The sequence below is a fragment of the Neofelis nebulosa genome, chromosome 9 (assembly GCF_028018385.1).
Source record: "Neofelis nebulosa isolate mNeoNeb1 chromosome 9, mNeoNeb1.pri, whole genome shotgun sequence".
In the NCBI taxonomy this organism is placed as follows: domain Eukaryota; kingdom Metazoa; phylum Chordata; class Mammalia; order Carnivora; family Felidae; genus Neofelis; species Neofelis nebulosa.
Genome location: NC_080790.1, coordinates 116,438,034 through 116,465,216, shown reverse-complemented (window position 1 = coordinate 116,465,216; position 27,183 = coordinate 116,438,034). Strand labels below are relative to the sequence as shown.

Below are 27,183 nucleotides of genomic sequence, written 5' to 3'. Positions count from 1 at the left end.
AGAGTCTGACCATTTGGTCAAGTCAATGTCATCATCTGTCTATGCCTCCTGGCATGTCTATGCTTCTGTCTACGCATCTGTCTATGCTTCCTGGATCATTTGTTCCTGGATCCAGTCAGGGTAAGCAATTTGACCAGGTGCATTTGCGGCAGAGCAAGAGCCAAAAGCACATCTCTCTACTCTCAACCCGGGCTTTGTTCCCCTTACTGTCTCCCCGCTTTCCACCAGAAAGTATCTTTAGTATACATCTTAGATGGTTATCAAAGCCAGAAAGAAGGCTCACCACAGACTTAAACATAAGAAATGGGCTGGGTCCGGGAAGCTGCCCAGCCCTACCTTGGCCTGGACAGCGCTAGCCTTAGACACATACGGACACACATATTATGCACCCACACACACACTCCGCATGTCCCTGAGTTCCAGACCACAGCCATCTCTGGTGGGCTCTCAGAGACATGCAACTGCCCTCCCTACAGGGCTGTGGTTTCTCCACATGTCACATGCTCCCTGTTAGCCTAGGATTACATCCTTAAAACCATTTGCCAAGGGAAAATGGCCTTGGCCTGCACATAAGCAGTCCACATTTCCTCTAAAAGCAGCAAACAAAACCACCAGGAAAATTCCTCCAGCCAAAGCATAAAGCAGGCTAATGAAAAACGGCAAAAAATCTGAAGAACAATGAAATGTGCCTACTTAAAAGCTGACAAATGGGGCGCCTGGGTGGCTCAGTCGTTTAAACGTCTGACTTCAGCTCAGGTCATGATCTCACAGTTCATGAGTTTGAGCCCTGTGTCAGGGTCTGTGCTGACAGCTCAGAGCCTGGAGCCTGCTTTGGATTCTGTGTCTCCCTCTCTCTCTGCCCCTCCCCCATGTGCGCACCCTCCCTCTCAAAAATAAACATTAAAAAAAAGAAAAATGCTGACAAGCCATTCAACCTATTTCCCTTGATTCCTGTGTGAATGGCCTATGACTTCAAGTCATACCCAGGTGTCCCCAAGACTCCTCTGAATGAACCCCTTCAGCTGCTAATACTAAGTCATACATGCTATAAAAGTACCTCACAAAATGGCAACTCTTTAAGGTAGAAATGTCCACCCTCTGGGGCACCTGGGTGGCTCAGTGGATTGAGCGTCCAACTTTGGCTCAGGGCTCAGGTCATGATCTTGCAGTTTGTGAGTTCAAGCTCCACGTCAGGCTCTGCGCTGAGCCGTCAGCACAGAGCCTGGAGCCTGCTTCAGTTTCTGTCTCCCCTTCTCTCTATCCCTCCCATGCTCATGCTCTGTCTCTCTCTGTTTCTCAATAATAAATAAACGTTAAAAAAAAAATTAAAAAAAAAAAAAAAGACCACCCTTTTTAGCTGACGAGGAAACAAAGGTTCAAACTCAGGTTACCTGGTAGTAAGTGACATAAGAGATTAAGTCAAGTGCGGAATTCCAAAGTTCATGCTTTGCCATTCTGTTGCACCTCGCATTTAATGAAAAAGGTAGGATCCTGCCCTGGAGGAGTCATCTAGTCCGGCAAAGAGTGTCAAGGAGACCGTGGAAACACAGAAGAGGGAGTGCAAATCCAACCACATCATTCCTTTGCTTAAAAACCCTCATCTACCTGTACCCAGAAGACAAAGCCTCCATGTGATTTAATGTAGCCAGTAAGATCCTGCAAGGGACTGGGGCTCTCACCACAGGTCAGGTTCTAGGAGCCCTTTGCCAATGAACATCACGACAGAGGGAAGATCTCCTGGTATGTAAGTGCTCAGGGCCCAGAGCTGTTTCCTTGTGTTTTCTTTAGTGCCATGCTGCCTTTCCACAGAAACTCAGACACATTCTAATCAACAAATGATTCTCAAACCTTCTCAGACCACAGATGCCTCTTTCCCAGGTCCACCTCAGCCATCCCCATCACCCACGGAATACCCCAGCCTATAAAAACTTGTCTGTCATGTTCATGAGTAAAGTGAACAAGGTTGTCTGACTGGCTGCTGTGTGGTAAGTAAACAAGATGGTTGTGGCAGTCCTGGCCACCTTCTTACTTAACAAAGAGATTGGAGCTGAGAAAAGTGAAGCGACTCATCCAAGTCACGCTGCTATTTTGTGTGGAGGGGAGGGTTCAACCACTGGTCTGCATAAACCCCAAGGCCTCTGCTCTTCCCACACAGGCTCAGAATGATGGCAAGTGACACTGGGACAGTTCTTAAGCATGAACAATGAGATGACACATCTGCCTTGCTTTTCGGTGCCCTGAGTATAGCAGAGGCCTTGATTTTATACAGTCAGCTACATTCTGATTTTTTTTGTTTTGTTTTCAGTTTAAAAACAAATCTCTTCTTCTTTTTCTTCTTCTTCCTTTTTTTTTTTTTTTTTTAATGAACTCTTGTATTGAGGGCTGACTTTCAACAGATGGCAGCGAGGGAGCTGTTCTGCTACATACAAAACCCCAACCCAGAAAGAAGCAGGTCGTCCATGAATGGTTTAGCACCAACTTCCCCATACATTCTGATTTTTTAAAAAATTTTTTACGTTTATTTATTTTTGAGAGACACAGCATGAGCAGTGGAGGAGCAGAGAGAGGGAGACACAGAATCCGAAGCAGGCTCCAGGCTCTGAGCTGTCAGCACAGAGCCTGATGCTGGGCTCAAATCCACAAACTGTGAGATTGTGACTGAGCCGAAGTTGGACACTTAATTAACCAACTGAGCCACCCAGGCGCCCCACATTCTGATTTTTAAAATCAAAGTTATTCTTTCCCTATTAACATCACAGATTTAGAACTGCTTTAACTTTTTTTCTACTAGATTTTCAATTGGCAGTGACTCCTTACATGCTAATCTTACATTTCTCTGATCTCCACCCTACTTCTAAACTTCTCTAAGCGATAAATGATATGGAAGCAAATACCCAAACATACCAGGGAGGTAAGCAAGGGTCCCCCATGAATGAAATGTTTATATTTTTCATGTTTACAGACCAGCACAGTGGCTAGTACATAGTAAGTGCTTCATACGTATTAAACCGAATCTCTAATTTCATCTGTATTTAAATTTTTCATATATTTTATGCAAGGTTCTTCATGTGTGATGCACCCACATTTTATCACTTGTGTACTTCTGACTCAAAGGAGAAATGATAACGTCTCATCGAAACACTGGCTAAAATGACCATTTGGCAGGATTCTTTCCCTGCATTCCTCCTGCAGGAACTTCTATAATCACATGCCCTACCCTCTCTTCTCACTGAAAAGTGTGTCCTGAGACTAGAAAAAAGGCCTGAGCAGAGCCTTGTTCTCCAGGGTTCCCATTCTGCCTGCAGGGTTCACACAGTCTCTTCCTCTCCATGTAGCAAACTCTCCAGGATGGTGTCTGGCAGGACATTTGATTTATCTATCCCAATCTAATCCTGTGTGTACCTCTCAACCAGTTAAAAATTTCAAAGAGAAGGGGTACTTAATTCATTTTCTCCCTTCATACATAGTTCATGAGTAAAGTAATCTTGAAATTAGACATGGGGTCACCATTTGGGCTACAAGATATATAAACATAAATATTCACAGCACTTAAACTACCCTGTTATCTTAGAAACAGTGTGGCACAGTGGTGAAGTATAACTTAGGCCAAATTAAAGGAGCAAAGTGCTACTTTTCCTGCATAGTTACACTTAAAAGTAAAATATCATCCATCCCAACCTTATTTCTGACCACAGAAACTTAGTTCTTTTTTCTCCTTTTTTCCCAAATGTTTATTTACTTGGAGAGAGAGAGAGAGAAAGAGTGTGTGCCTGCATGAGCAGGTGAGGGGCAGAGAGAGAGAATCCCAAACGTGCTCCACAATGTCAGCACAGAGCCCAATGTGGGGCTCAATCTCACGAACAGTGAGATCATGACCTGAGCCAAAACCAGGAGTTGGAGGCTTAACCAACTGAGCCACCCAGGTGCCCCCAGAAATTTACTTCTAAGTAGCCAAAGTTTAAAGGGCCAAACACAATGTTTTACATAAATATATGCTGACTCTTAATGTCTTACTTTATAGGTCTCTAAATTCCTAACGGTTGGGTTAAAAAACAAAAACAAAAACAGTACTGGGTTCTCATTACAAGAAAAAACAAACTGTGTGAGGTGATGGATATTAAACTTACTGTGGTAACCATTTCACAATACACACATACATCAAATCATTATGTTGTATACCTAAAACTGATACAATGTTAAGTCAATTATATCTCAATAAAATGGGGGGTAAAGGGAAAAAAAAGTACTGGGTTAACAAGGAGTTTATCTAAACCAAATAAAGAGGTGTCCAAAGAAATCCCTTTTCTGCCAAAGAACCCTAGCGTCATTCATAAGCACAGCAGCTTTAACGACTAAAATCTAGGGGCACCTGACTGGCTCAGTTGGTGGAGAATGTGACTCTTGATCTCAAGATCGTGAGTTCAAGCCCCACAATGGATGTGGAGCCTACTTAAAATAAAACAAAATTTTAAGAACAACACAACAAACAACTAAAATCTAACTCAGGCCAACAGAAGTTAAAGAGGTTGCTTTTAGATGGAAAAAAATAGTCCTTGGAATCTCCATATTTAATTATGCCTTTGCCGGTTCCAAGAGAGTAATTACAGCAGCAATTACAGAATCTAATAACCAGCTTTATTGGCTCTGAAAGCTGAAGCAAAAACAATTCCAACCATGTTGAAATAAACATTGGTCTCCAGACAGTTGCTTCATTAGACACTCTAAACAGCTATTTGGAGGAAAAATACAGAAGAGATACCCTATGAAAGAGAGCAGTTGAAAATGCATTCACCCAGGACTGGAAACTCCTTCTGTAAGGCACCTGCTAGTGACAGTACAGAAACCATTTTCGGAGAACACATCAATTCAATACAACTAGATAGGATGCTCCTTTCTCTTAGGCAAAGGCAGATCTGACTTCTCTTTGAAGAGTTGCTAAGGAGGGCAAGTTTGCCTGTTCTGATCTGGGGGCATTCAATATAGGGGCCATGAGCCCAGGGCATCTCTACGGATGCTAAAAAGTCGTAATTGTATGCTTAGTGACTAATACAGAGAGATTTAGGCAATGGCTGGAAGGAGGGCCTACTAATAACCTCTCACGGAATGAATGAATGATGGTGTCTACAGTCCTTTCAAAGACCCAAGATTCCACATCTGAATTCATCAAGCAAAAGATACACGGACTAGGAGGGAAGGAGGAGAGTGCAGTTCCTTTCCCACTCTCAGCATGAACTACACAGCAAACACAAACATACTCCAGAGGACACCTACACATAGATGCAACACTAAGTGGGAATTCTGAAGAACACTCAGCAGTCTGATCATGGCAGGGCTACTGGCAGGCAGGCAGCTAAGTGAAGCTGAGGGAGCCCTGCTTTGCCTGCCTCCAGCCATCATTCAGATGCTCCCTGCTCATCATGCCCATGAGTAAAGCGTCAGTTGTTCAGGATACCCTCAGCCAAGAAAACCACATTTGGCCTTTAAGCCACTAGTCACGGCTGGGGTTACCTGTCATCTACTCTGTGTATGTGGGCAAGAAAAGACCCAAAGTCAAAACAACCCAGTTGATCACCAATGTCAAAGAAAGCCATCCTCCTGCAGGGATGGTTATTAGTAAGCATCCCTGCACCCCATGGCATCAGATGTCCCACCAGACCCGACCAAATGAGTTCCAACTTTGGCATCAAAAGGGGGAAGGCTGCATGCTTGAAGAACTCACAGAAATACTTATGTCCAACCTGTCTCATTAGAGAACTGAGAAAAAATGATGCCCAGAAAAGGTGACACAGCTTGTCAGGATCATATAGGGAATTAAAGAAAGAACCAGAACCCAGGTCTGCAGCCAGGGCTCTTTCTACCACCTTGACTCTCTTATCTCCAAATCAAGTTGCTACAAGTAAACCAGCAGTTTCCCCACCATAAGGAAAACAATCTCCTAATGGTCTTCCATCCAATTTCCAAATTCTGCCCTTTGCAAACCTCATTTAAAAGCTCATGCTGGGGGCACCTGCCTGGCTCAGTCGGTAGAGCACACAACTCGATCTTGGGGTTGTGAGTGTGAACACATCTCGGGTGTAGAGATTAAAAATAAAATCTTGAAAAATAAATAAAGCTACCAATATTCTCTCCTAAGTCCTCAGTTAGAAGAAAAAGAAAAATTAATGGAAAAAAGGTGTAACATCTTCCTGGTTCCATAATATTTTCCCTACATGGATGCTGTGGATCCTGTCCACAGCTGCAGAAAAAGGGGCCTGGATGGGCTCTCATTTCTCTACCCTGTATAGAAGTGGCAGGAATAGCAATAGCCTAGGTCTACAGGGGCTACAGAAAGGTCTCAGAAACCCAAATGTGCCTTTAAGCCCAAACAGAGGCTGTTTTGTGTTCATCATCATCACTCAATATCTCAGGCTCAACTGTGAAAAAGAGGGCCTCATCCTGCAAAAGCCTTGGAATGTTGTATTTATTAAGCCCACACGGCTAGAGTACAAGCGAGAGGTACAGGCAGCATTTTTCAGAGCAGCCTCCTTCTCTGTGATGTATCTCCCCGTTCCCCTAATTTGCTCTCCGTGGCTTGGGAGCTAATGCACTCCATTTAGAGATGGTAAAATAAGTACTTGTGTATGACCAGGAAAGTGGAGTCTGAAACCCTGCTGACTTCATCAGCAAACACACAGGGAGTACAGTACTCACTGCAAGGAAAAATCCTAGAGAGACAGAGAGAAGCCCCTTATCTGCTTAACGGGACAAAGATGAAAGAAATAAGTCCCCCAATCAACAATCTAACAGAGTATCAAATTGTTCCAAATCATTTAAAGAGCACATAGAAAATATGTTCTGCAAAAGTCAGATAAAGGCAGGATAAGACACCTTCAAACAAGCTCAGGAAATGCTGGGTCATGTCAAGTTAACATGGTCATTTAGAGAGTCTAGCAGTTCAGCTGTGAGTTTCAGTTCCATTATCAAGTAAACTCTGAGCAAATTACTGAATTTCACTAATCCTCAGATAATAATATTCATCTCATAGAATCACTGTGAGGATTAAAATGAGATATGTTTGTGAAGCACCTGGCACAGGGCCAGACATGCCAAGTGCTTAATAAGTGGTCATTGGTATTATTCTTAACTGCAGGAATTCTCAGAGCCTGTTTTAACAGAAAGAGAACCACCACGATCACCACCTACTCCCCCCCTCCAAAAAAAAGGATAGCTTGGGGGAAAAAAAAATTTAAAACCACCTTGATTACTTAGCCAACATAAGCTTCATCATCCTTGGTCCTGGTTGATGTGTAGTGGCAAGGGGCACAAAGAAAAGACTGTGAGGCTTGGTGGCAGAATCCTGGCTCTGACGCTGGACTGCGGTAAGTAATTTCACCTCTTCATCAAATGGAAAATGGATAACACTACCCCAAAGATGAATGAGAAAGATAATCTCTCTGAAAATACTCAATAAATGCGAGCATTCTCCATCTTGCTCATTTCTTTAAATTTCTGCCTCTCTCTTCTTGCCTATGCCTGACATTCTCTCGGGGGAATCTCTGTGTCTTCTTTTCTCTATCCTGTTCCTCCCCTTAGCCCAGTGCATCTCTCCAAGAAAGGGTTGCAGCTGTGGATCAGTGAGCAAAATATAATAGAGAACAGCAGCTAACATTTATAAGTGGCTTCCTGGGTGCCAGGCACCATGACTGGTGCTTTACATGTTGACTGGATCCTCCCAAGAACCCTATAAAGTGGGTACTGTTATTGCCCCATTGACCGATATGAAAATTGAGGCTCAAAGAGTTTAACACCTGCCCAAGTCATATGGTTACACAGTGAGAGGCCTGAGATCAATGCCAGGCTGCCTATCTGCAAAGAGTGTGTTCTTACTCCAGGGAGAACATCTATATACCCTGCACTGAGAAGGCAGGTGGCCTGCTTTTGCCTGAGCCTGGGGATCTGAGAGCCTCCTGTGCCTTCCCCACACAACAGATTCCACAAGCTAGTAGCCTGGCACCAAAGGCATCCAGAGGCAGCTCAGTCTGCCCAGAAACACTTGACTAATTGGTAATCCATGAGGGTAGGCAGTAAAAGCCTTTGGCTGAAAAGACAATTTTTTTTCCTACTGGATTTTAAATTGGTTAAAGGCACATGTGCTAAAGTCCAACCATTTTATTAGCTCCTCTGCATTTAGGTTGGCAATTCTACATAAATGGGGAGATTGTAATGAGTGGTTTTCTGTTTTAAAGAATATCTGCTTCGGGGTGCCTGGGTGGCTCAGTTGATTGAGCGTCTGACTTCGGCTTAGGTCATGATCTCACAGTTTATGAGTTTGAGCCCCACATCAGGCTCTCTTGCAACATGGAGCCTGCTTTGGATCCTCTGTCTCCCTGTATCTCTGCCCCTCCCCTACTCACATGTGCTCTCTCTCTCTCAAAAATAAATAAACATTAAAAAAAAAAAAGAATATCTTTTCCCTCATGCCTGCCCTGTGTCTTCCCTAGACCACATGCTCCTAAAGAGTGGAACCCACACTTCTGTGCCCCTAATAGCACTGACACAAGGAAAAGAGATGGGGGTACTTCATAATGCCCAACTTTGCCCTGTCATTTCTTCTGAGGCCAGTGGGCTCTGCCCTCTGTCCTCTCAACCCATAATATCCTCTAGATCTTTTCCCCAGAACCTAAAATGACCTTCCCTCTATATTCTAGAAGACCCAGGGACCATAGCTATAAGAACTTGGTAAAGTTTCTCAAACTTCTGTCACTTGCTTATGTTTTTTTTCCTGTATGAACTCCCAGTGGAGTGCCTAGAACTTTATTTGTATTTATTTTATTTTTTAAACTAATTTCTTTTTTTAATTTTTTAAAACGTGTATTTATATTTGAGAGACAGAGAGAAACAGAGCATGAGCAGGGGAGGGGCAGTAATTTCTATACCCAAAATGGGGCTCAAACTCACAACCCCAAGGCACCCCATGATGCTTAGAACTTTAAATTTTTCTCTTTTTTTTACGTTTATTTATTTTTGAGAGACAGAGTGTGAGCGGGGGAGGGGCAGAGAGGGAGACACAGAATCCAAAGCAGGCTCCAGGCTCTGAGCTGTCAGCACAGAGCCCAACACAGGGCTCAAACCCATGAACCGTGAGATCATGACCTGAGCTGAAGTTGGCCGCTTAAGCAACTGAGCCACCTAGGCGCCCCAATGCCTAGAAATTTAAAACCAGAGTCCAGGGGCCTGTTTAAGTGACAGTGAGCCTAGGACCTCCCCTTGTGACTACATCTGAGGGGAAGTAGCAAAGACTCAGAGTAAGCAATAGACTGTTCCAGACTAGGTCAGTGGGAGTGGCCTAGGCCATAAGCAAGAAGAAAAGATGGCCAAGGGAAGTCCACCCAGGGTAGCAGTGCAAAGGCCTGTGAGGCTGCTCCCTTTTGTTCCAAAAAGGGCAGCTGATGGCTTTTCCGGGTTCTGCTGCAGCTGGGTTCAATTCAGGCAGGAAGAAGCCCCATTTCAGTTCCCAGACACAGCAAACATCCAGAGAGTAACTCTTGTGACAAGGGTAACTCAGGGCCAGATGGGGGTACTAGGATCCCAGGAAGGAAAGTGATCTGCCTTTAGTTATTGAGGGCCACAGTCAGACAGCCTGTGCTTTGGGATCCTAGGTCAAGGTTCTTTTCTGTATGCTGGTCAGGGCACAGAATTTTATTTAAGCAGCTGTCAGAAACGGAAACTGAGTACCCATGCAGCCCACAGATATGTCTTGGTTGTCCCATGTCTTAATACATAAATTTGAATGTTACATATTTCACACAAATATCCAGATTTTTGGCTTCCTTTCGATACTGCAATTTTTCTGGCAACAATCCAACATAACTAAGTAGCAGCTATCCTTTTAGAAAGGGCACACACTCTCTAGTTCACCTCAGTGCCCACCACTTTCCACTAACATATACATGGCCATGTTATTCATACACATGTCCTGACTACCCCATAACACTAGACATTCATCTTAGGTCTGGAGTAAACAGTTACGAGTTATCTGGAACAATCCCTTACCTTCAGGCAGTTAAGGTTATTCCTAATCTAAAGACAGGCAACCAAAGGTTCAACAACTTGTTCAAAGTCACAAAGTTAGAGGTAATGGCTAAGAAAAATCCAAGCCAGGTACCCTGTCCCCTGGGACAGTGCTCCTTCCACTACTCTTGAGAAGACTTATGTCTAGACAGAACCTGGAACATGGGTCCTGTGATCATGGATCTAGCTTCTAGATCTAAATCTGCCATGATCAAATTACGTCCCTGAGCAACGCCCCTTTTAGGGCTCAGACTCTTCATCAAGCACATAAGAAGGATGGATTAAATGCTTCTTCTAAGGTGTTCCTCCAGCTCTAACAATGTATGAACCTATATAGTTCTGAAATTTCTAGTAATTGATTAAAACAAATACAAAGGTTTCTTCTGATTGACCCTGTGTGATCTTGAAACTGTAATTAACATCAATATTCTCCATTTCCTGAGTATTTTGCATAATGAAGTTTTCTCTGTCCAATAAAATTAGCAGTATTTCTTTCAACTGGTTTCACAAACTGTGCTAGAAAAATCAGAGACTCCTTCTGGCATCTGAACTCAGCTGCTCCAGCTGGGGAGAAGAAGTCAGCATTCATATTCAACAACTAGCCACAAATGTCATTCATACACATCATTCAGGAAGAAGAGGTAATTACAGTTAGAATGTAAAGCCAGAAGCCCTCACTCTCCATTTCTTTGTAAGTTCTGGCACTGCTGACGTCCTCTCTCTGAAATGGCTCTCTCCTGTCAGTCTTAGAAGATACCCTAGAGGGGCACCTGAGTGACTCAGTCAGTTAAGCGTCTGACTCTTGATTTTGGCTCAGGTCATGATCCCATGGGTCATGAGTTCAAGCCCCATGTTGGGCTCTGTGATGACAGTGTGAAGACTGCTTGAGATTCTCTCTCTCTTCCTTTTCTCTCTGCCCCTTAATCCTCTCTCTCTCTCTCAAAATAAATATAAATAAACTTAAAAAAAAAAAAAAGATACCCTAGAGGGTCTCTGGTTCCCATAATCATTTATTCTTGGGTTTTTCTGGATCCTTTCTCTCCTCTTCTCAATTCCAAATGGGTGGATGGACCTCGAACCTTGATCCTGAGTTCTTTATACACATACCTGAGCTAACACCTGTTTGCAGCCTTGTATTTTATTCCTTCATTTAATCTTCACAATAGGGAATTAGTCTTAGTCCATTTATAGATAAGGAGATTTAAGCTGGAGAGATTAAGTAACTTGTTAACCTCTCAATGCTTGTGAATAACTGGCAGAGTCAGGATCCAAATCCATATTCCTTCTGCTTCCAGCCAAGATAAAACGGTAAGGACTACCTAAAACTTAACCTCCTACTTAAGAAAAATGAAATGATTTTCAAGACACAAGGTATCAGGTAAAAAAAGGTCAGTGATCCCTGAGATGGGAAATAAACTAGGTGACAACTCCCCTAGTTTATTGCTTTGAGAGTTTCCTAGGCCTCTGTGCAGGGAGAGAAACCAGGCAGAGTCTGGCAGGCTTCCTGACTTGATGAGATAGAGCTAAGAGTCTAGAAAGACCAAAGTGGCTAGAGTTCACAGGAGACACAGTACCAGAGAAGACAAAGCTGGAAGGGGGAGAGAGGGGAGAAGGGAGAGAGAAAGAGAACACAAAACACAAACTCTTGAAGATCTGTAGAGAGCCCTCTCAAGTATTCAGCAAAATACTGATCAGTGATCAGGGAAAGAACCACTCAAAAGGATTAGAGAGGACAGTATCAGGTGCTCACATGGGGCTGGTTACAGTACCTGCTCCTCAGCCATACTAGAAAACTTCACAATTCATGGGGCTTTGGGTAGAGTATTCAGAAAGGTCTTGCCTTGGGGCTCCTGGGTGGCTCAGCTGGTTAAGCTTCTGACTCTTGACTTCGGCTCAGGTAATGATCTCAAGGCTCATGAGTTTGAGTCTCACGTTGGGCTCCACACTGACAGTGCATAACCTGTCTAGGATTCTCTCTCTCCCCTTCTCTCTGCCCCTCCCCTGCTCCCTCTTTCTCTCTCTCTCTCTCAAAATAAATAAACTTTAAAAAAAGAAAAAAATATGGGGTGCATGGGTGGCTCAGTTGGTTAAGCATACAACTTCAGCTCAGGTCATGATCTCATGGTTTGTGGGTTCAAGTCCCACGTAGGGCTCTGTGCTGACAGCTCAGAGCCTAGAGCCTGCTTCAGATTCTGTGTCTTCCTCAATCTCTCTCTGCCCCTCCCCTGCTTGTGCTCTCTCTTTCAAAAATAAATAAATAAACATTTAAGAAAAAAAAAAGAAGAAGAAGGGTCTGTCTTGTCTGAGTGTGGGAAATAAATAGCCCTGCTTTGGTCCCACCAAATAAATTTTAAAAGCAAGACCCAAAAACACAAATTGTTACCAACAAAATGAACTATGCCCAAACAAAGCTTAAGAATATTTACAGTGTGGTGCCTGGGTGGCTCAGTCAGTTGAGCATCCTACTTCGGCTCAGGTCATGATCTCATGGTTCCTGGGTTCGAGCCCCATGTCAGGCTCTGCACTGACAGTGCAGACGGAGCCTGCTTGGGATTCTCTCTCCCTCTTTCTCTTTGCCCCTCCTCCACGCTCTCTCAAAAATAAACAAACATTAAAAGAAAAGAGTCTCTTAAAAAGAAAGATATTTTTTTAAAAAAAGAATATTTATAGGAATACAGAAATATCCAATACCCAGTAAGGTAAAATTTCCATTTGACATCCGATAAAATTAGCCAGAAGGAAAATGATACCAGACGAAAATACAGCCCTATACAGAGGTATGAGGAGCACCAAAAAGAATACATAAACATATACAGCTTTCTAATTAATTAATTTAAAAAGATTATATTAAGTAATCTCTACACCCAATGTGGGGCTCAAACCCACAACCCTGAGATCAGGAGTCGCACATTTCACTGACTGAGCCAGCCAGGAACCCCACTTTTTAATTATTTAAATCTCTTTAAACAGAAAAATCAATAATGTAGTGAGGGGTTTATAACATATGTAAAACATATGACAGCAGTAGCACATAAGTCTGGGGGAAGTGAGACTGTACCACTGTATGGTTCAGGTACTGTATGTAAGGCGATAGTATCACTTGAAAATAGAATATATAAGTCAAAGATGTATATTACAAACTCTAAAGTAAATATTAAAAATAACAAAGAATTACAGCTAATAAGCCAACAAAGGAGATAAATGGAATCAAGAGAAAAAAAATGGTAGCAAAGAACAGATGAGACCAATTTTTAAAAAGAGCAAGATGACGGATTTATATTTAGCCATATCAATAATCACATAAAATGTAACCATCTAAATACCTCAATTAACAGGCAGAAGTTGGGGCACCTGGGTGGCTCAGTCAGCTGAGCGTCTGACTCTTGATTTCAGCTCAGGTCATGATCCCAGGGTTTTGGGATTGAGCCCCATGTTGGGCTCCATGCTCAGTGTGAATTAGATTCTCTCTCTCCCTCTGCCCTTTCCCTCATTCTCTCTCTCTCTCTCTCTCTCTCTCTCTCTCTCTAAAATAAACAATGGGCGGTGGGGCAGTGGGCACCTGAGTGGCTCAGTCGACTGAGCATCTGACTTCAGCTCAAGTCATGATCTCATAGTTTATGAGTTGGAGCCCCACATCAGGTTCCCTGCTGTCAGCACAGAGCCCACTTCCAATCTTCTTGCCCTCCCCCACTCACCCTCAAAAATAAACATTAAAAATAAATAAGTAAATTAAAAAAATTAAACAATAGGGTGCCTGGGTGGCTCAGTCAGTTAAGCACTGACTTCGGCTCAGGTCATGGTCTCACAGTTCATGGGTTTGAGACCTACGTTGGGCTGTTTGCTGTCAGCATAGAGCCTGCTTCAGATCCTATGTCTCACTGTCTCTCTGCCCCTCCCCTGCTTGTGCACGCACACATGCACACTCTCTCTCAAAAATAAGCATTTAGGGGCGCCTGGGTGGCGCAGTCGGTTAAGCGGCCGACTTCAGCCAGGTCACGATCTCGCGTCTGTGAGTTCGAGCCCCGCGTCGGGCTCTGTGCTGACAGCTCGGAGCCTGGAGCCCGTTTCCAATTCTGTGTCTCCCTCTCTCTCTGCCCCTCCCCCGTTCATGCTCTGTGTCTCTCTGTCCCAAAAATAAAAAAAAAAAAAAAAAAAAAAAAAATAAGCATTTAAAAAATAAACAATAAAAAGAAGTTTAATGTAAAAAAAAAAAAAGGCAGAAGTTATTGATTAGATTAAAATCCAACTACATGCTGCCAACAAAAAACACACTTCAAACATCAAGACAAGTAAGTTAAAAGTAAAAGGATGGATCCCCAAAAAATTAAAAATAGAACTACTCTACAATCCAGCAACTGCACTACTAAGTATTTATCCAAGGGATACAGGTATGCTGTTTCAAGGGGCACATGTACCCCAATGTTTATAGCAGCACTATTGACAATAGCCAAAGTATGAAAAGAACCCAAATGTCCATCGATGGGTGAATGGATAAAGAAGATGTGGTATATATATACAATGGAGTGTTACTTGGCAACCAAAAGGAATGAAATCTTGTCATTTGCAACAACATGGATGGAACTAGAGGGCATTACGCTAAGTGAAATTAGTCAGAAAAAGACAAATTTCATATGACTTCACTCATATGTGGAATTTAAGATATAAAACAGATGAACATAAGGGAAGGGAAGCAAAAATAATATAAAAACACGGAGGAGAACAAAACACAATAGACTCTTAAATATAGAGAACAGAGGGTTGCTGGAGGGGTTGTGGATGGGGGATGGGCTAAATGGGCAAGGGGCATTAAGACACTTGTTGGGATGAGCTCTGGGTGTTATATGCAGGGGATGAATCACTGGATTCTGCTCCTGAAATCATTATTGCACTACATGTTACAATGTAACCAAGGTTACACTACACAAAAGAAGGCTGGAATGGATATATTAATTAATATACCAAAGTAGATTTCAGAGCAAAGAATATTACCAGGAACAAAGAAGGTCATCTCATAATCATAAAGAGTTCAATTATCAGGAGGATATAACAATTAGAAACATTTATAGACCTAATTATAGAATTTTAAAATACATGAAGCAAAAATGGATAGAATTACAAGGAGAAACAAATCCACAATTACAGTCAGATTTCAATACCCTTCTTTGACAACTGATAGAGTAGACAGGAAATCAGTGAGGATACAGAAGTCTCGAACAGCTCAAAATCAATAAACTTGACCTAACTGACATCTATAGAAAATTTCACCACCAACAGCAGAATACTCATTCTCTTCATGTGAACATGGAACATTTACCAACATGGACCTCATTCTGGGCCACAATACAAAGCTCAATAGATTTAAAAGGATTCAAGTCATAAAAAGTATGTTCTCTAACCATAATAAAATAAAAAAAATTTTTTTTCAACGTTTTTTTATTTATTTTTGGGACAGAGAGAGACAGAGCATGAACGGGGGAGGGGCAGAGAGAGAGGGAGACACAGAATCGGAAACAGGCTCCAGGCTCCGAGCCATCAGTCCAGAGCCTGACGCGGGGCTCGAACTCACGGACCGCGAGATCGTGACCTGGCTGAAGTCGGATGCTTAACCGACTGCGCCACCCAGGCGCCCCTCTAACCATAATAAAATTAAATTAGAAGTCACAAACAGAAGATCTCAGGAAAATTCCCAAAATACTTGAAAACTAACATATTGCTAAATAACCCATAGGTCAAAAAAGAAATAGAATGAGAAATTAGAAAGTATTTTGAGGGGTGCCTGGGTGGCTCAGTCAGTTAAACTTCCATCTCTTGATTTTGGCTCAGGTCATGATCTCATGGTTCTTGGGCTTGAGCCTTGTGTTGGGCTCTGTACTTACAGCACAGAACCTACTTGGGATTCTCTCTCTCTGCCTCTCCTTGGCTTGCATGTGCACTCTCTCTCTCAAAATAAATAAATAAAATTTTTTTAAAAAGTATTTTGAATGGAATGAAAATGAAAATGTAACACATCAATATTTGTGGGATGTCACTTAAAGCAATTCTTAGGGGAAATTTTATAGCACTAAATGCTTATATTAGAAGAGAAGAAAGACCTCAAATCAGTGACCTCAGCTTCCACCTTAGAGAAACCAGAAAAAGAATAAAACCTAAATTATGCAGAAGAAAGGAAATGAGGATCAAAATGAAAATCAATAAACTAGAAAACAGATGTATGTTAACTAGACTTATGGTGATCATTTTGCAATATATACATATCAAATCAAATATGTTGTATACTTGAAACTAGTATTATGTCAATTATACCAATAAAGCATAACAAAATAAAAAATAAATAAAATAGAAAACAGAAACAATGAAATATAAATAGAAATCAATGAAATAAAAATCTTGTTCTTGGGGCACCTGGGTGGCTCAGTCTGTTAAGTGCCCAACTTCAGCTCAGGTCATCAACTTGCAGCTTATGAGTTCCAGCCCCTCATTGGGCTCTGTGCTGACAGCTCAGAGCCTGGGGCCTGCTTTGGATTCTGTGTCTTCCTCCTCTCTACCCCTTTCCCACTCGTGCTCTGTCTGTCTGTCTCTCTCTCTCTCTCAAAAATAAATAAACTCTAAAAAAAAAACAACAAAAAACCCCCCAAAAACCTGTCTCTTTGATCAATAAAACTGAACTTCTAGCCAGAATGATCAGGAAAAAAAAGTTGCCAATGTCAGGAATGATGTGACATCACTACTGATTCCACAGATGCTAAAAGGGAAAGGGAATATTATGCACAACTTCATGCTGATAAATTTGAAAACTCAGATTGACAAATTCCTTGAACAACCCAAATCCATGCTCCTTTTACTAACAGGAATTATACTTTGCTTGTAATACTTTGTTACCAGAAACAAAAAAAGATACAGCCCCAAAGCTGAAGGAGTTCACAAACCAGCAAAGAGATGGACAATGTGATATAATTACAGAGGTAAGCACAGGGCACTATGGTAGCCCAGGGGAGGGGAACCTAACCTTTGTAGTTATCACACACTTTAAAGGATAATAAGAAAGGGGCACCTGGCTGGCTCAGTCAGCAGAGCATCCGACTCTTGATCCCAGGGTCATGAGTTCAAGCTCCATGTTGGGTGTGAAGCCTACTTAAAAAAATAGATAAATAAAATAAAAAAAAATAAAGGATGATAAAAGATAGGCAAGAGAAACATATCCCAGGCAGGAGGAACAGAAAGGCATTGGGGGGGAGGGGGAGGAGCAAGGAAAGATAAAAGCTCAAGAGAGAAACTCAAGAACAAACTTATATGTCTTATTAAGGAGCTGCTAGACTTTATCCCAGGATTAGAGGGAAGCCATTGAAAGATTCTAAGCAGGGCAAGCATGTGATAAGATTTGCATTTCAGAAAGATCTCTCTGGCTGCTGTGAAGAGAAAGGACTGGTGACAACTGCAATAATCCAGAGAGTTTGGATTTCAAGGGCCTGAACTAAGGCCACAGTGGAGGGACTGACCAGGAGAAGATGAGAGGTATCAAGAGGGAAGACCTTGGCCTGTATCATCTGTTTGAATGTGTAGGGGAAGGAAGTGAGAAAATGCACAGTCAGGAAGAACCCCCAAGTTCTGGTTGGAGCAACAAGGTGGTGGAGATGCCATTTCTCAGAGAGACTAGTAACCAACTCAGGGGAGAAAAGACGAGGTACCCCGAGAAGGCACTTTTAAAATTACATACCAGGGCACCTGGGTGGCTCAGTCGGTTAAGTGTCAAACTCTTGATTTCAGCTCAGGTTTGTGGGTTTGAGCCCTGTGTCAGGCTCCATGTTGGCAGTGTGGGGCCTGCTTAGGATTCTTTCTCTTCTTCTCTCTGCCCCTCCCCTGCTCACTCTCTCTCACTCTCAAAAATAAATAAACTTAAAAGAATGTCAAAAGCTTTAAAAAATAAATAAAATAATGTATCACTTACATGACTATGTAATCAAAACAAACAAAAAAGTAACCTAAATAAAACAGCCAATTTCTGCCCCATCCCCAGACATGAAAAGACAGTTGTTCTCTGCCCCTCCCCCGTTCATGCTATGTCTCTCTCTGTCCCAAAAATAAATAAAAAACGTTGAAAAAAAAAAAATTTAAAAAAAAAAAAAAAAAAGGGGGGCGCCTGGGTGGCGCAGTCGGTTAAGCGTCCGACTTCAGCCAGGTCACGATCTCGCGGTCTGTGAGTTCGAGCCCCGCGTCAGGCTCTGGGCTGATGGCTCGGAGTCTGGAGCCTGTTTCCGATTCTGTGTCTCCCTCTCTCTCTGCCCCTCCCCCGTTCATGCTATGTCTCTCTCTGTCCCAAAAATAAATAAAAAACGTTGAAAAAAAAAATTTTAAAAATAAAAAAAAAAAGAAAAGACAGTTGTATCTTTTTTTTTTTAATTTTTTTTTTTTTTTAAATGTTTATTTGTCTTTGAGACAGAGAGAAACAGAGCATGAACCGGGGAGGGGCAGAGAGAGAGGGAGACACAGAATCGGAAGCAGGCTCCAGGCTCTGAGCCATCAGCCCAGAGCCCGACGCGGGGCTCGAACTCACATACTGTGAGATCATGACCTGAGCTGAAGTCGGAGGCTTAACCGACTGAGCCACCCAGGCGCCCCTCTATTTTTTTATTAAATAAATTTTTTTTAAATTTATGTTTATTCTTGAGAGAGAGAGAGACAGAACACAAGCAGGGGAGGGTCAGAGAGAGAGGGAGGGAGACACAGAATCTGAAGCAGGCTCCAGGCTCTGAGCTATCAAGCACAGAGCCCGACGTGGGGCTCGAACCCACAAACCATGAGATCATGACTTGAGCCAAAGTCAGATGCTTAACCAACTGAGCCACTTAGGTACCCTAAGACAGTTGTATTTAAAAGCAAACATGTATTAAGAACAACTTAACTATGCCTGGCACTTGATCTGTGGCCTGGTCCCACGAGTGGAGTAAGGACACTGATCACACTCCTCCCACCCACCAGGTCTCAGGCTGTGTGCTCTTAGCCTGCCTTACTGGAGGTGATCAGGTTCTTGGCTGGGACATAGGAAAAGCAGAGCCTGCCCTTGGTTTCCGTTCCCAGGCTAGGATGAAATGTTTCTTTTCCAACTGGCTTTTCTTCCCCTGCTTCCAGCTGAATTCAAGCCAACAAAAGCCCCCTCTGCCTGAACAAGCAAGAAAGCACCCTGGCAACTGAGATGACAAGAGAGGTCTGGGGGTTGAAGTCGATTGTGGGGAAGTGGGGAGGGGGAAATGCCAGCAGAAAAGCACTACGAAGTATTTGTCCAAAGCAAGAGGGAAAACCAAACTAGTGTTTTCTCTCAGAATCGGAGAGGCATGATGAAGTGGGTAGAGACAAATTACCCTCTTTGCCCAAATGGCAGCTTCCAAAGAATGGAGGGCAAGAGGAGCCACAGTAAGCTGGTGTCTTTCTGGGAAAGAAGGTTTTGCCTGGGTCCACAATAAATAGGGGCACAGAATCTCAGTGTCCTGGAACCCTAATGCATATCTCTATTTTCACTTTAAGAATGGGAACTCTGGGAGGAAGGGACTTGTCTCTCTATCTCAGTATTCTCAGTACATAGTAGGTGTTCCGTGAGGGATGGTTGGCTGGACAAACACACTTCTGGAGAATAAGTCCAACCTTGTTTGCACAGAGGAGGAAACTAAGACCCAGGGAGGTATAAGCAGAGTGTGTATTCAGTGAACCCTGGTGGAAGGTGGTCCTAGGACCAGAACACAGGTCTCCAGTTCTTTCCCACATGCCCCCACAAGCCCTATTGGGGCTGAGAAAGAATGAATGAGCAGAGGCAATGAGCTCTACCAGGCAGGAGGAGAAAAGTGCAGGGGCAATTGTTTCCAGAGGACCACCCTCCTCAAACACCAAGCCTCTACAAACAAACCTGCCTCCCTGGCCATGGAGCGGAACAGGCTTATGATCCAAGCTGGGTCACAGAACAACTCCTCCCCTCCACTGCTGTGATTAGCCTAGTCACGAGTACCTAACCCAAGCAGCCAATCAGATTCCTCTTCTGGAATTTGCTAGGAGATTCCAGAGGAGAGAAATGAGAGTGAAGGGAGTTAGTGGCACATCCCCTGCCAAGATCCAAAGCTCTAAGCCAGAGCAGTTGGCAGCCCTGGCCCAGGCTCATGAGGAAGTCAGTAAGAATGAGTCAACATGCTGAAAGAGAGACCAGCTCCACCCTGCCCTTTCCTACAGTCATATGTGTCAATAAGTCCTCCTTCCGCAGAGTAAGCCGGTATGAGTTGGCATTTTATCACCTCCAACTAAAACCAAACTGGCAATACCAGAAATGAGATAGTACAGAAAAACAGCAGAGAAGCTGGAGCAGGATTCTCAACCGGGGTCCAGGATCCCTACCACAACCTGCAAAATTTCACATGCACTGTATGTGTAGTTCTGGGAGGACACGGCACTTACTGGATTTTGAAAAGGGTCCATGATGTCCCAAAGAATTAAAAACGAAGGAGCTTGAGAAAAGGGAGACAGACACTCCCAAAGCCAGGGTCTCCAGCTGAGGATCCATCAGGAGTTCTTGAATGGTCTACCAAATTTGGAGGTCTATACTTCCTTACTGTTTCCATCCCCTAGCTCTGCTGCCCCCAACTTCCTTCATGCCTGCTTTTACCCCTGCAGTAGCCTCTGCACAAATATTCCTGCCTCCAAGAAAGCAACTGAACTGATATTTTCTTCTTGCTACTCTCTACTTTCTGCAACTTTTGTGCTGGGTTGTTTACCCCAGTAATTAGATAAGAACCTCCCTCTTCCTTTTTCTTCCCAGTCATAGATCCTGTCACATGGTGGAGAGACATACAGCAGAGGTTCTGAGGATCTCAGGGCAAAAGAAGAGAGGAACAAAAGGGCATCTCTAGAGGACAGGGTCATTTCTTCTTCTACATGCACCTTGCCAGTCGACCTGGGCCAGGGCGATTAGGTGGGAGTTTGGCTAAAGTCCTGTTTACACACACATATGCACTTCCACACCTCTGGGGGAACTTACCTCTTATTTCTATATTCACCCTCCCTGAGGAGCTAGGTGATTAACAATTCTACCTCCTCTCCCATAGCCATTTACCACCCCTCCCAATTCTGGCAGACCTGGATCAAGGCTGAAACATGGAAAACAGCTTCAGCCCCTCCCTCCATAAAGGCATGAAAAGCCTCTATGCCCACAAATCTTCAGCCTAAGCCCTAAACCTTCAGCACACCAAGGGAAGGCCCCTTGCTACAACTGAAGCAATCAGGACCCAAGAGCAAGAGGACTGTGTCCAGGGCAGAACCCTGTGTTGAGTGTGTGTTTTGGGGGGCAGAGGGATTATGTTGTGTAGTTGCTCACAAGGTTGTGACTTGGGCTCTATGAGCTGGGGGAAGGCAGGGGGAAGAGAGAGTGTATGTGGATGGGGGTAGGAGATGCCCCCTCCCCACCTGTCACCAATGGTCTTTCTTCTTTCTTTCTTTCTTTCTTTCTTTCTTTCTTTCTTTCTTTCTTTCTTTCTTTCTTTCTTTCTTTCTTTCTCTCTCTCTCTCTCTCTTTCTTTCTTTCTTTCTTTCTTTTTCTTTCTTTCTTCTTCTTCTTCTTCTTCTTTTTTTTTTTTTTTTTTTAACCAGTGGTCCTTCCAAACACAAACTTTAACACTCCACTCCCCTGCCTAGAAAACCCTGTACTGGCTTTCATTCTCTGTAGCCTCCTCAGGCTTCCAGTTCTCCTCAAATGCCCATCTCACTCTTCATCTGGTTTGCTCCCACCGGTCTTGCAGGGCTGTCCAGGCAGCAGCTTCTCAATCCTCCCACTCTCCCCAGGCCAAGTAAGGACACTTCTCCTGGATCCTGAATCACTCCTTGCTGAAAGCTGCCTCAAAACACCAAACTGTACTACTGTAACTGACATCCCCTTAGTGCAATGAAGCTTCTGGGGACAGTCCCTGGCTTAGATAAGCTGTTCGAGCCCACATGTCACTTGAATGAATGAGGAATAAGCAATGCCTATGGTCTGGTCAGTCACTTAAAAACTGCCCAAGAACCTGCCATTGTTGCTTCTACGCCTAAGAGTTGATTTGAACCAAGTCTGGCTACTAAAAAAGTTTTTAAACTATCTCAATGGACTAGTAACCCCAACAGCCTGAGATCCTCATAACACTGGGAGATAGCTCTAATGAGACTTTTATCTTTGCCAGTCCTCACTATTTATGAAATCACAAGACACCCACAGGTCTACCTCCCAGGGTCAAGGAGACAACAAATAATGAATCTGTTCCTGGCTCCAACCTCCAGGGAATTTAATAGTAATGGCAGTTCTCTGTTTCTGTTCTTTGCAAAGCTTCTGAGCAGACATGCTAATAATGGCTGGGAAGACCCTCTTCCTAATCTACTCCATTTTTTTTTTTTAATTTTCAAATGTTTTCATTTATTTTTGAGAGAGAGAGCATGAGCAAGGGAGGAGCAGAGAGAGAGGGAGACACAGAATCCAAAGTAGGCTCCAGGCTTTGAGCTGTCAGCACAGAGCCGACATGGGGTTCAAACTCATGAACTGCAAGATCATGACCTGAGTTGAAGTCGGATGCTCAACTGACCAAGCCACCCAGGCACCCCTACTCCTCCTTTAATACCTTTTATTACTTTCTGATTCAGGTCAAATCTCATTGTAATTAATTTCCTGGGGATAGTCAAATTCTTATGCTGAAATGAAATCCATTTTTGTCGACAAATGCTACAAACAACTGGGCCACAGTCAGGTAATCCTGAGGTACCATGAGGTGGGAATCAGGCAGATTTGGTCCATATCCTGGCTCTGTCGTCTATAATTTGGATAATCTTGGATGAGCCTTGAGCTTTAACTTACTCATTTATAAAATGGTGATAAGACAATAAAATAATTCTGGTATTAACTATAATGCCTATCACCTAAAAAAGGTTCAGCAAACATTAACTGAATCAGAATCCATATGGAAAAAAAAAAATCCCATTTCAGAAAGTACAGTAATAGTCATTCCCAAAACGTTTTCCCAAGACTTTTAATTGGGAAGACATAGGCAAATCACTTAACCTTTCTAAGACTCAGTTTCTGTATATATAAAATAAGGATAATAACATCTGTATCTCACTGAACCACTACAAGGAAAACAAGGCAGCACATGCAAAGTAGTTGTATAGTACAACACCTAATAGTAGATGCTCAATAAATCTTCATCCCCTTCTCCTTCAATAGCAAAAGAATGGAAATAGAGGCTTAGAAAGCTAAGTAACTTCCCCCAAATTGCAGTCAGTTAAGTGATAGAGCCTAATCCAGTTTGCAAATCCAGTTTGTCTGACTTCAGAGCCCTTATTATGATTATTACTCCTATTTTACAGATGAGGCCAAATAGTTAATCTTGATGGCAGACATCAAGTAACACATATATTACACATATATATGTAAAAAACAGATTTTACTACGCCCACACACACGCACGCACACACACACACACACACACGCACATACACCCAATCATGAATTTGCCATCAGGTCTTTCCACTAAACACTGTAGCTTATAACCATATATGTGAAAATAATAAAACTGGAGAACTAACTCCAAACTGCACAGAATTATCAGAAGCCAAAATAATGAAGGGATGATAATTTCTATTCCCTTGAACAATACACAACAGTGATAGATTATAATTGGATTATTTAGAAAAGAATGTAAAGAAAGGAATGTTAGAAAACAGGCTTCCTACCAAGGAAAGCAACACCTCAGGGGTCCCCAAGTAGTCAAATAGAAAACAAAAAGAGGAGGATAAGTGCCGAAGATTCTCCGGCCAATTAAAGCACTTAATCCTGGCCACAGCAGCCTCCACATCCCCTTGCTATGGGGATCCCAGGGCATCCCCTCAGACTACTGACAGCCTCAGTCTTCCCTAGAGGAGACACTCTCACCTCTCCCTCCTCCAGCATTTTGCTTCTCCTGGTCCACTGTTGGGAGAAACCATCCAGTGCTCCTGTCACTCTATTCACCCTCCACCTCACTACTACCCCCTCCTAGCCATGCTTCCTTCGAAATCCTGCTGAGCACTCTTCCAGAACATCTTTGTACTCACTAGACATGAGACCTGGTTCTGGTTCCAGCCCTGACCAAATCAAAGTCTTAGTTTCCTCATCTGTAAAATGGAGATGGGGAATGGACCCAAATGATCTAAGACTTATGATTCTAAGACACAGTAATTCATCAAACCTGAACAAGGTTCAGCCGAGCTAAGTCATGTGCCCTTCTTTCTTTCCTATCTACACATACACTAAGGTAAAGCTCTGCAATGTTCAGATGTCCTAGGCTATTATCTTATTAACCCTATCTTAGGCACTGGTCTTCACTACCTTGAAAGAATCTTTCTTTAAAGAAAGGGACCACCTTGCATCTACTTAGACATGGCCTTCTTCCCTCCTACCAACCACAGAGCCATATGCCTTTATTAGCATTTAAAACCAAACAAAAACTGTTTCTCACACATGAAAACAGATCAGAAAAGTCACTCTTGAGTCTGCTTTCACTTAAGACACAGAAAATTCGATGTTTTAAACGATTTGACCAAAAGGGTTAGAGAAATTCAGGCTAAAATTAACTCACAAAAGATTTGTCGTCTGGGGCACCTGGGTGACCCAGACAGTTAAGCGCCTGACTTTTTTTTTTAATTTTTTTAACGTTTATTTATTTTTGACACAGAGAGAGACAAAGCATGAGCGGGGGAGGGGCAGAGAGAGAGAGGGAGACACAGAATCCAAAGCAGGCTCCAGGCTCTGAGCTGTCAGTGCAGAGCCCGATGCAGGGCTCAAACTCGTCAACTGCAAGATCATGACCTGAGCTGAAGTTGGACGCTCAACCGACTGAGCCACCCAGGCGCCCCAAGCGTCTGACTCTTAATTTAGGCTCAGGTCATAATCTCATGGTTGTGGGATTGAGCCCTGCATTGGGGCAGACAAAGAAGGGGAGAAGTGCCTTGTTTTTGCTCTCTTCCATATTGTCCATGTTGTCTCCAGCAGAGGTGGAAAGGCTGAGCAAACACCATAGATGCAGATTTTCAGCTAGGCTTATACCTCTCCGAAGTACCCAATATGGTCTGAAAATGCAAAGAACTGGCTGAGAAGGGACTGAAAGTCCAAAATCTGGCTCCTTTCCTATATTTATGAATAGTGAGAAGGCTGGGGAAAATTCTCTGGCTATGTAAATATATATACTCTCCTCTCCCAGCCAGAAGCAGCCTCTTTCCTTCAAGCCGCTTCTCACAGCCCTTCTCAGTCTCCATTGGATCCTAGTCATAATCCCTGATGGGCTGTGAACCTAAGACAGAGGCCAACAATTACTCATTTCTGAACCCCCAGCAACACCTAGCACAGCACTCTCCACTACTAGGTGTTTGGGAAACATGCTGAATGAGTAACAGAAGGATAATATAATGCCTCTGAGATACTTAAGGGGACTGGAGTAAACAAATAAAGTCCTTAGCTGCTATAAAAATCACCAAGACTACTGAAGTGCTAGAAATGTTCTATGTCTTGATCTGGGTGGTGATTACATGGGTATATACATCTGTTAAAAAAAAAAAAAAAACAAACATTGAGCTATACACTTAAGACTTGTCTGCTTTACTATAAACAAATTACACATTAATAAAAAAAAAAAAAAGAAAAAATCAAGAAGTACCAAAAATTGTCATTTGTATACCAACTTTTTCCTAGGTCTTTTTATAGACTTCCTAATCTTCCCCCAGAGTCCTGTAAAAGGGGTTAAAAGTAGGAATATTCTAATCCCTTGGATAGGTTCTTAGAAGGCAGGGAAAGACAGCCTGGTTACACAAAGAGTCAGGAAGGTAGCTACAAGACCCTGGCGTTTATGAGCCTCCACCCAGGCTGTGCCATCCTGCCAAACCACCAACAGCCAGTTATAACTCAAAAAAAAAACCACCCCCTAAAATAGCAACTGTTTGCTCCTTCTCTCCCGTCAGCTGGCCTTCTGCATGGCAACTTTAATTTTATTTTCAAAGCCATTCTGGCAACGGGCCACCCCAGAGTCTGTTGAGAAGCAGTGAGGCAGCAGAACTAATCAGAAAGAGATAAGAGCCACGGGTTCTAGTCCCAGATTTGTCTTCATGAGCTGTGTCACTTTAAAAAAAATTTTTTTTAAATGTTTATTTAATTTTGAGACAGAGACACAGACAGAGCAGGAGTGGGGGAGGGGCAGAGAGAGAAGGAGACAGACTCCGAAGCCAGGCTCCAGGCTCTGCGCTGTCAGCACAGAGCCCGATGCAGGGTTCAAACCCATGAACTGTGAGATCATGACCTGAGCCGAGGTCGGCCACTTAACCAACTGAGCCACCCAGGCACTCCTGAGCTGTGTCACTTTTTATTTATTTTTAATGTTTATTTATTTATTTTGAGGGGGGACAGAGAGAGAGAATCTCAAGCAGGCTCTGCGTTAACAGTGCAGAACCCAATATGGGGCTCAAACTCACGAACAGTGAGATCATGACCTGGGCCAATAGCAAGAGTCAGTTGCTTAACCAACTGAGCCACCCAGGCACCCTGAGCTACCTAACCTCTCTGGGCCTGGAATCTCCCTCTATACGGGCAAGATGAGCTCTAAACTTGTGTGATTTTTCCAGAGCTGCTTAGGACACATGAAAGTACTATGAACGTTAATAAAAGGGAGAGAATGGTCTTTAATGGGCACTAGTAGGGCCTTGAGGTTTTAAAGGCTTTCATTTAGAACCAGGTGAGTAAATGTCTTCCATATTTTTAAAAGGCTTAGCTGTTCAGGGCAGTGCTAGGACCTCAGGTCTTTGCAGAGAAGCCCACTGCTCTCCCCAAGATATACAGCATCATCTTTAGTCACCATCCTAAAAAGCAGATTTTTTAAAAAATGTTTTTATTTATTTTTGAGACAGAGAGAGACAGAGCATGAACAGGGAGGGTCAGAGAGAGAGGGAGGCACAGAATCCGAAGCAGGCTCCAGGCTCTGAGCTGTCAGCACAGAGCCCGACGCAGGACTTGAACTCATGAATCGTGAGATCATGACCTGGGCCGAAGTCGGACGCTCAACCGACTGAGCCACCCCGGCACCCCTAAAAAGCAGATTTAAATAAAATGACTCA

At 43.2% G+C, this 27,183-nt stretch overlaps 1 protein-coding gene across 2 annotated transcripts in view; it reads right to left on the bottom strand.

Moving 5' to 3' along the window:
• CHMP4B (charged multivesicular body protein 4B) overlaps positions 1-27,183 on the bottom strand; it is a 54,930-nt gene that overhangs the window by 6,583 nt on the left and 21,164 nt on the right. The window contains exon 1 of one of the 2 annotated variants that reach the window (XM_058685339.1): positions 20,485-20,775. The exons of the other annotated variant lie outside the window; for it this stretch is intronic. Within the exon in view, the coding sequence (XP_058541322.1) occupies positions 20,485-20,590 (106 nt within the window). The 5' untranslated portion in view covers positions 20,591-20,775. Of the gene's footprint in view, positions 1-20,484; positions 20,776-27,183 lie in introns of those variants that run through there. 2 annotated transcript variants of the gene reach the window in all.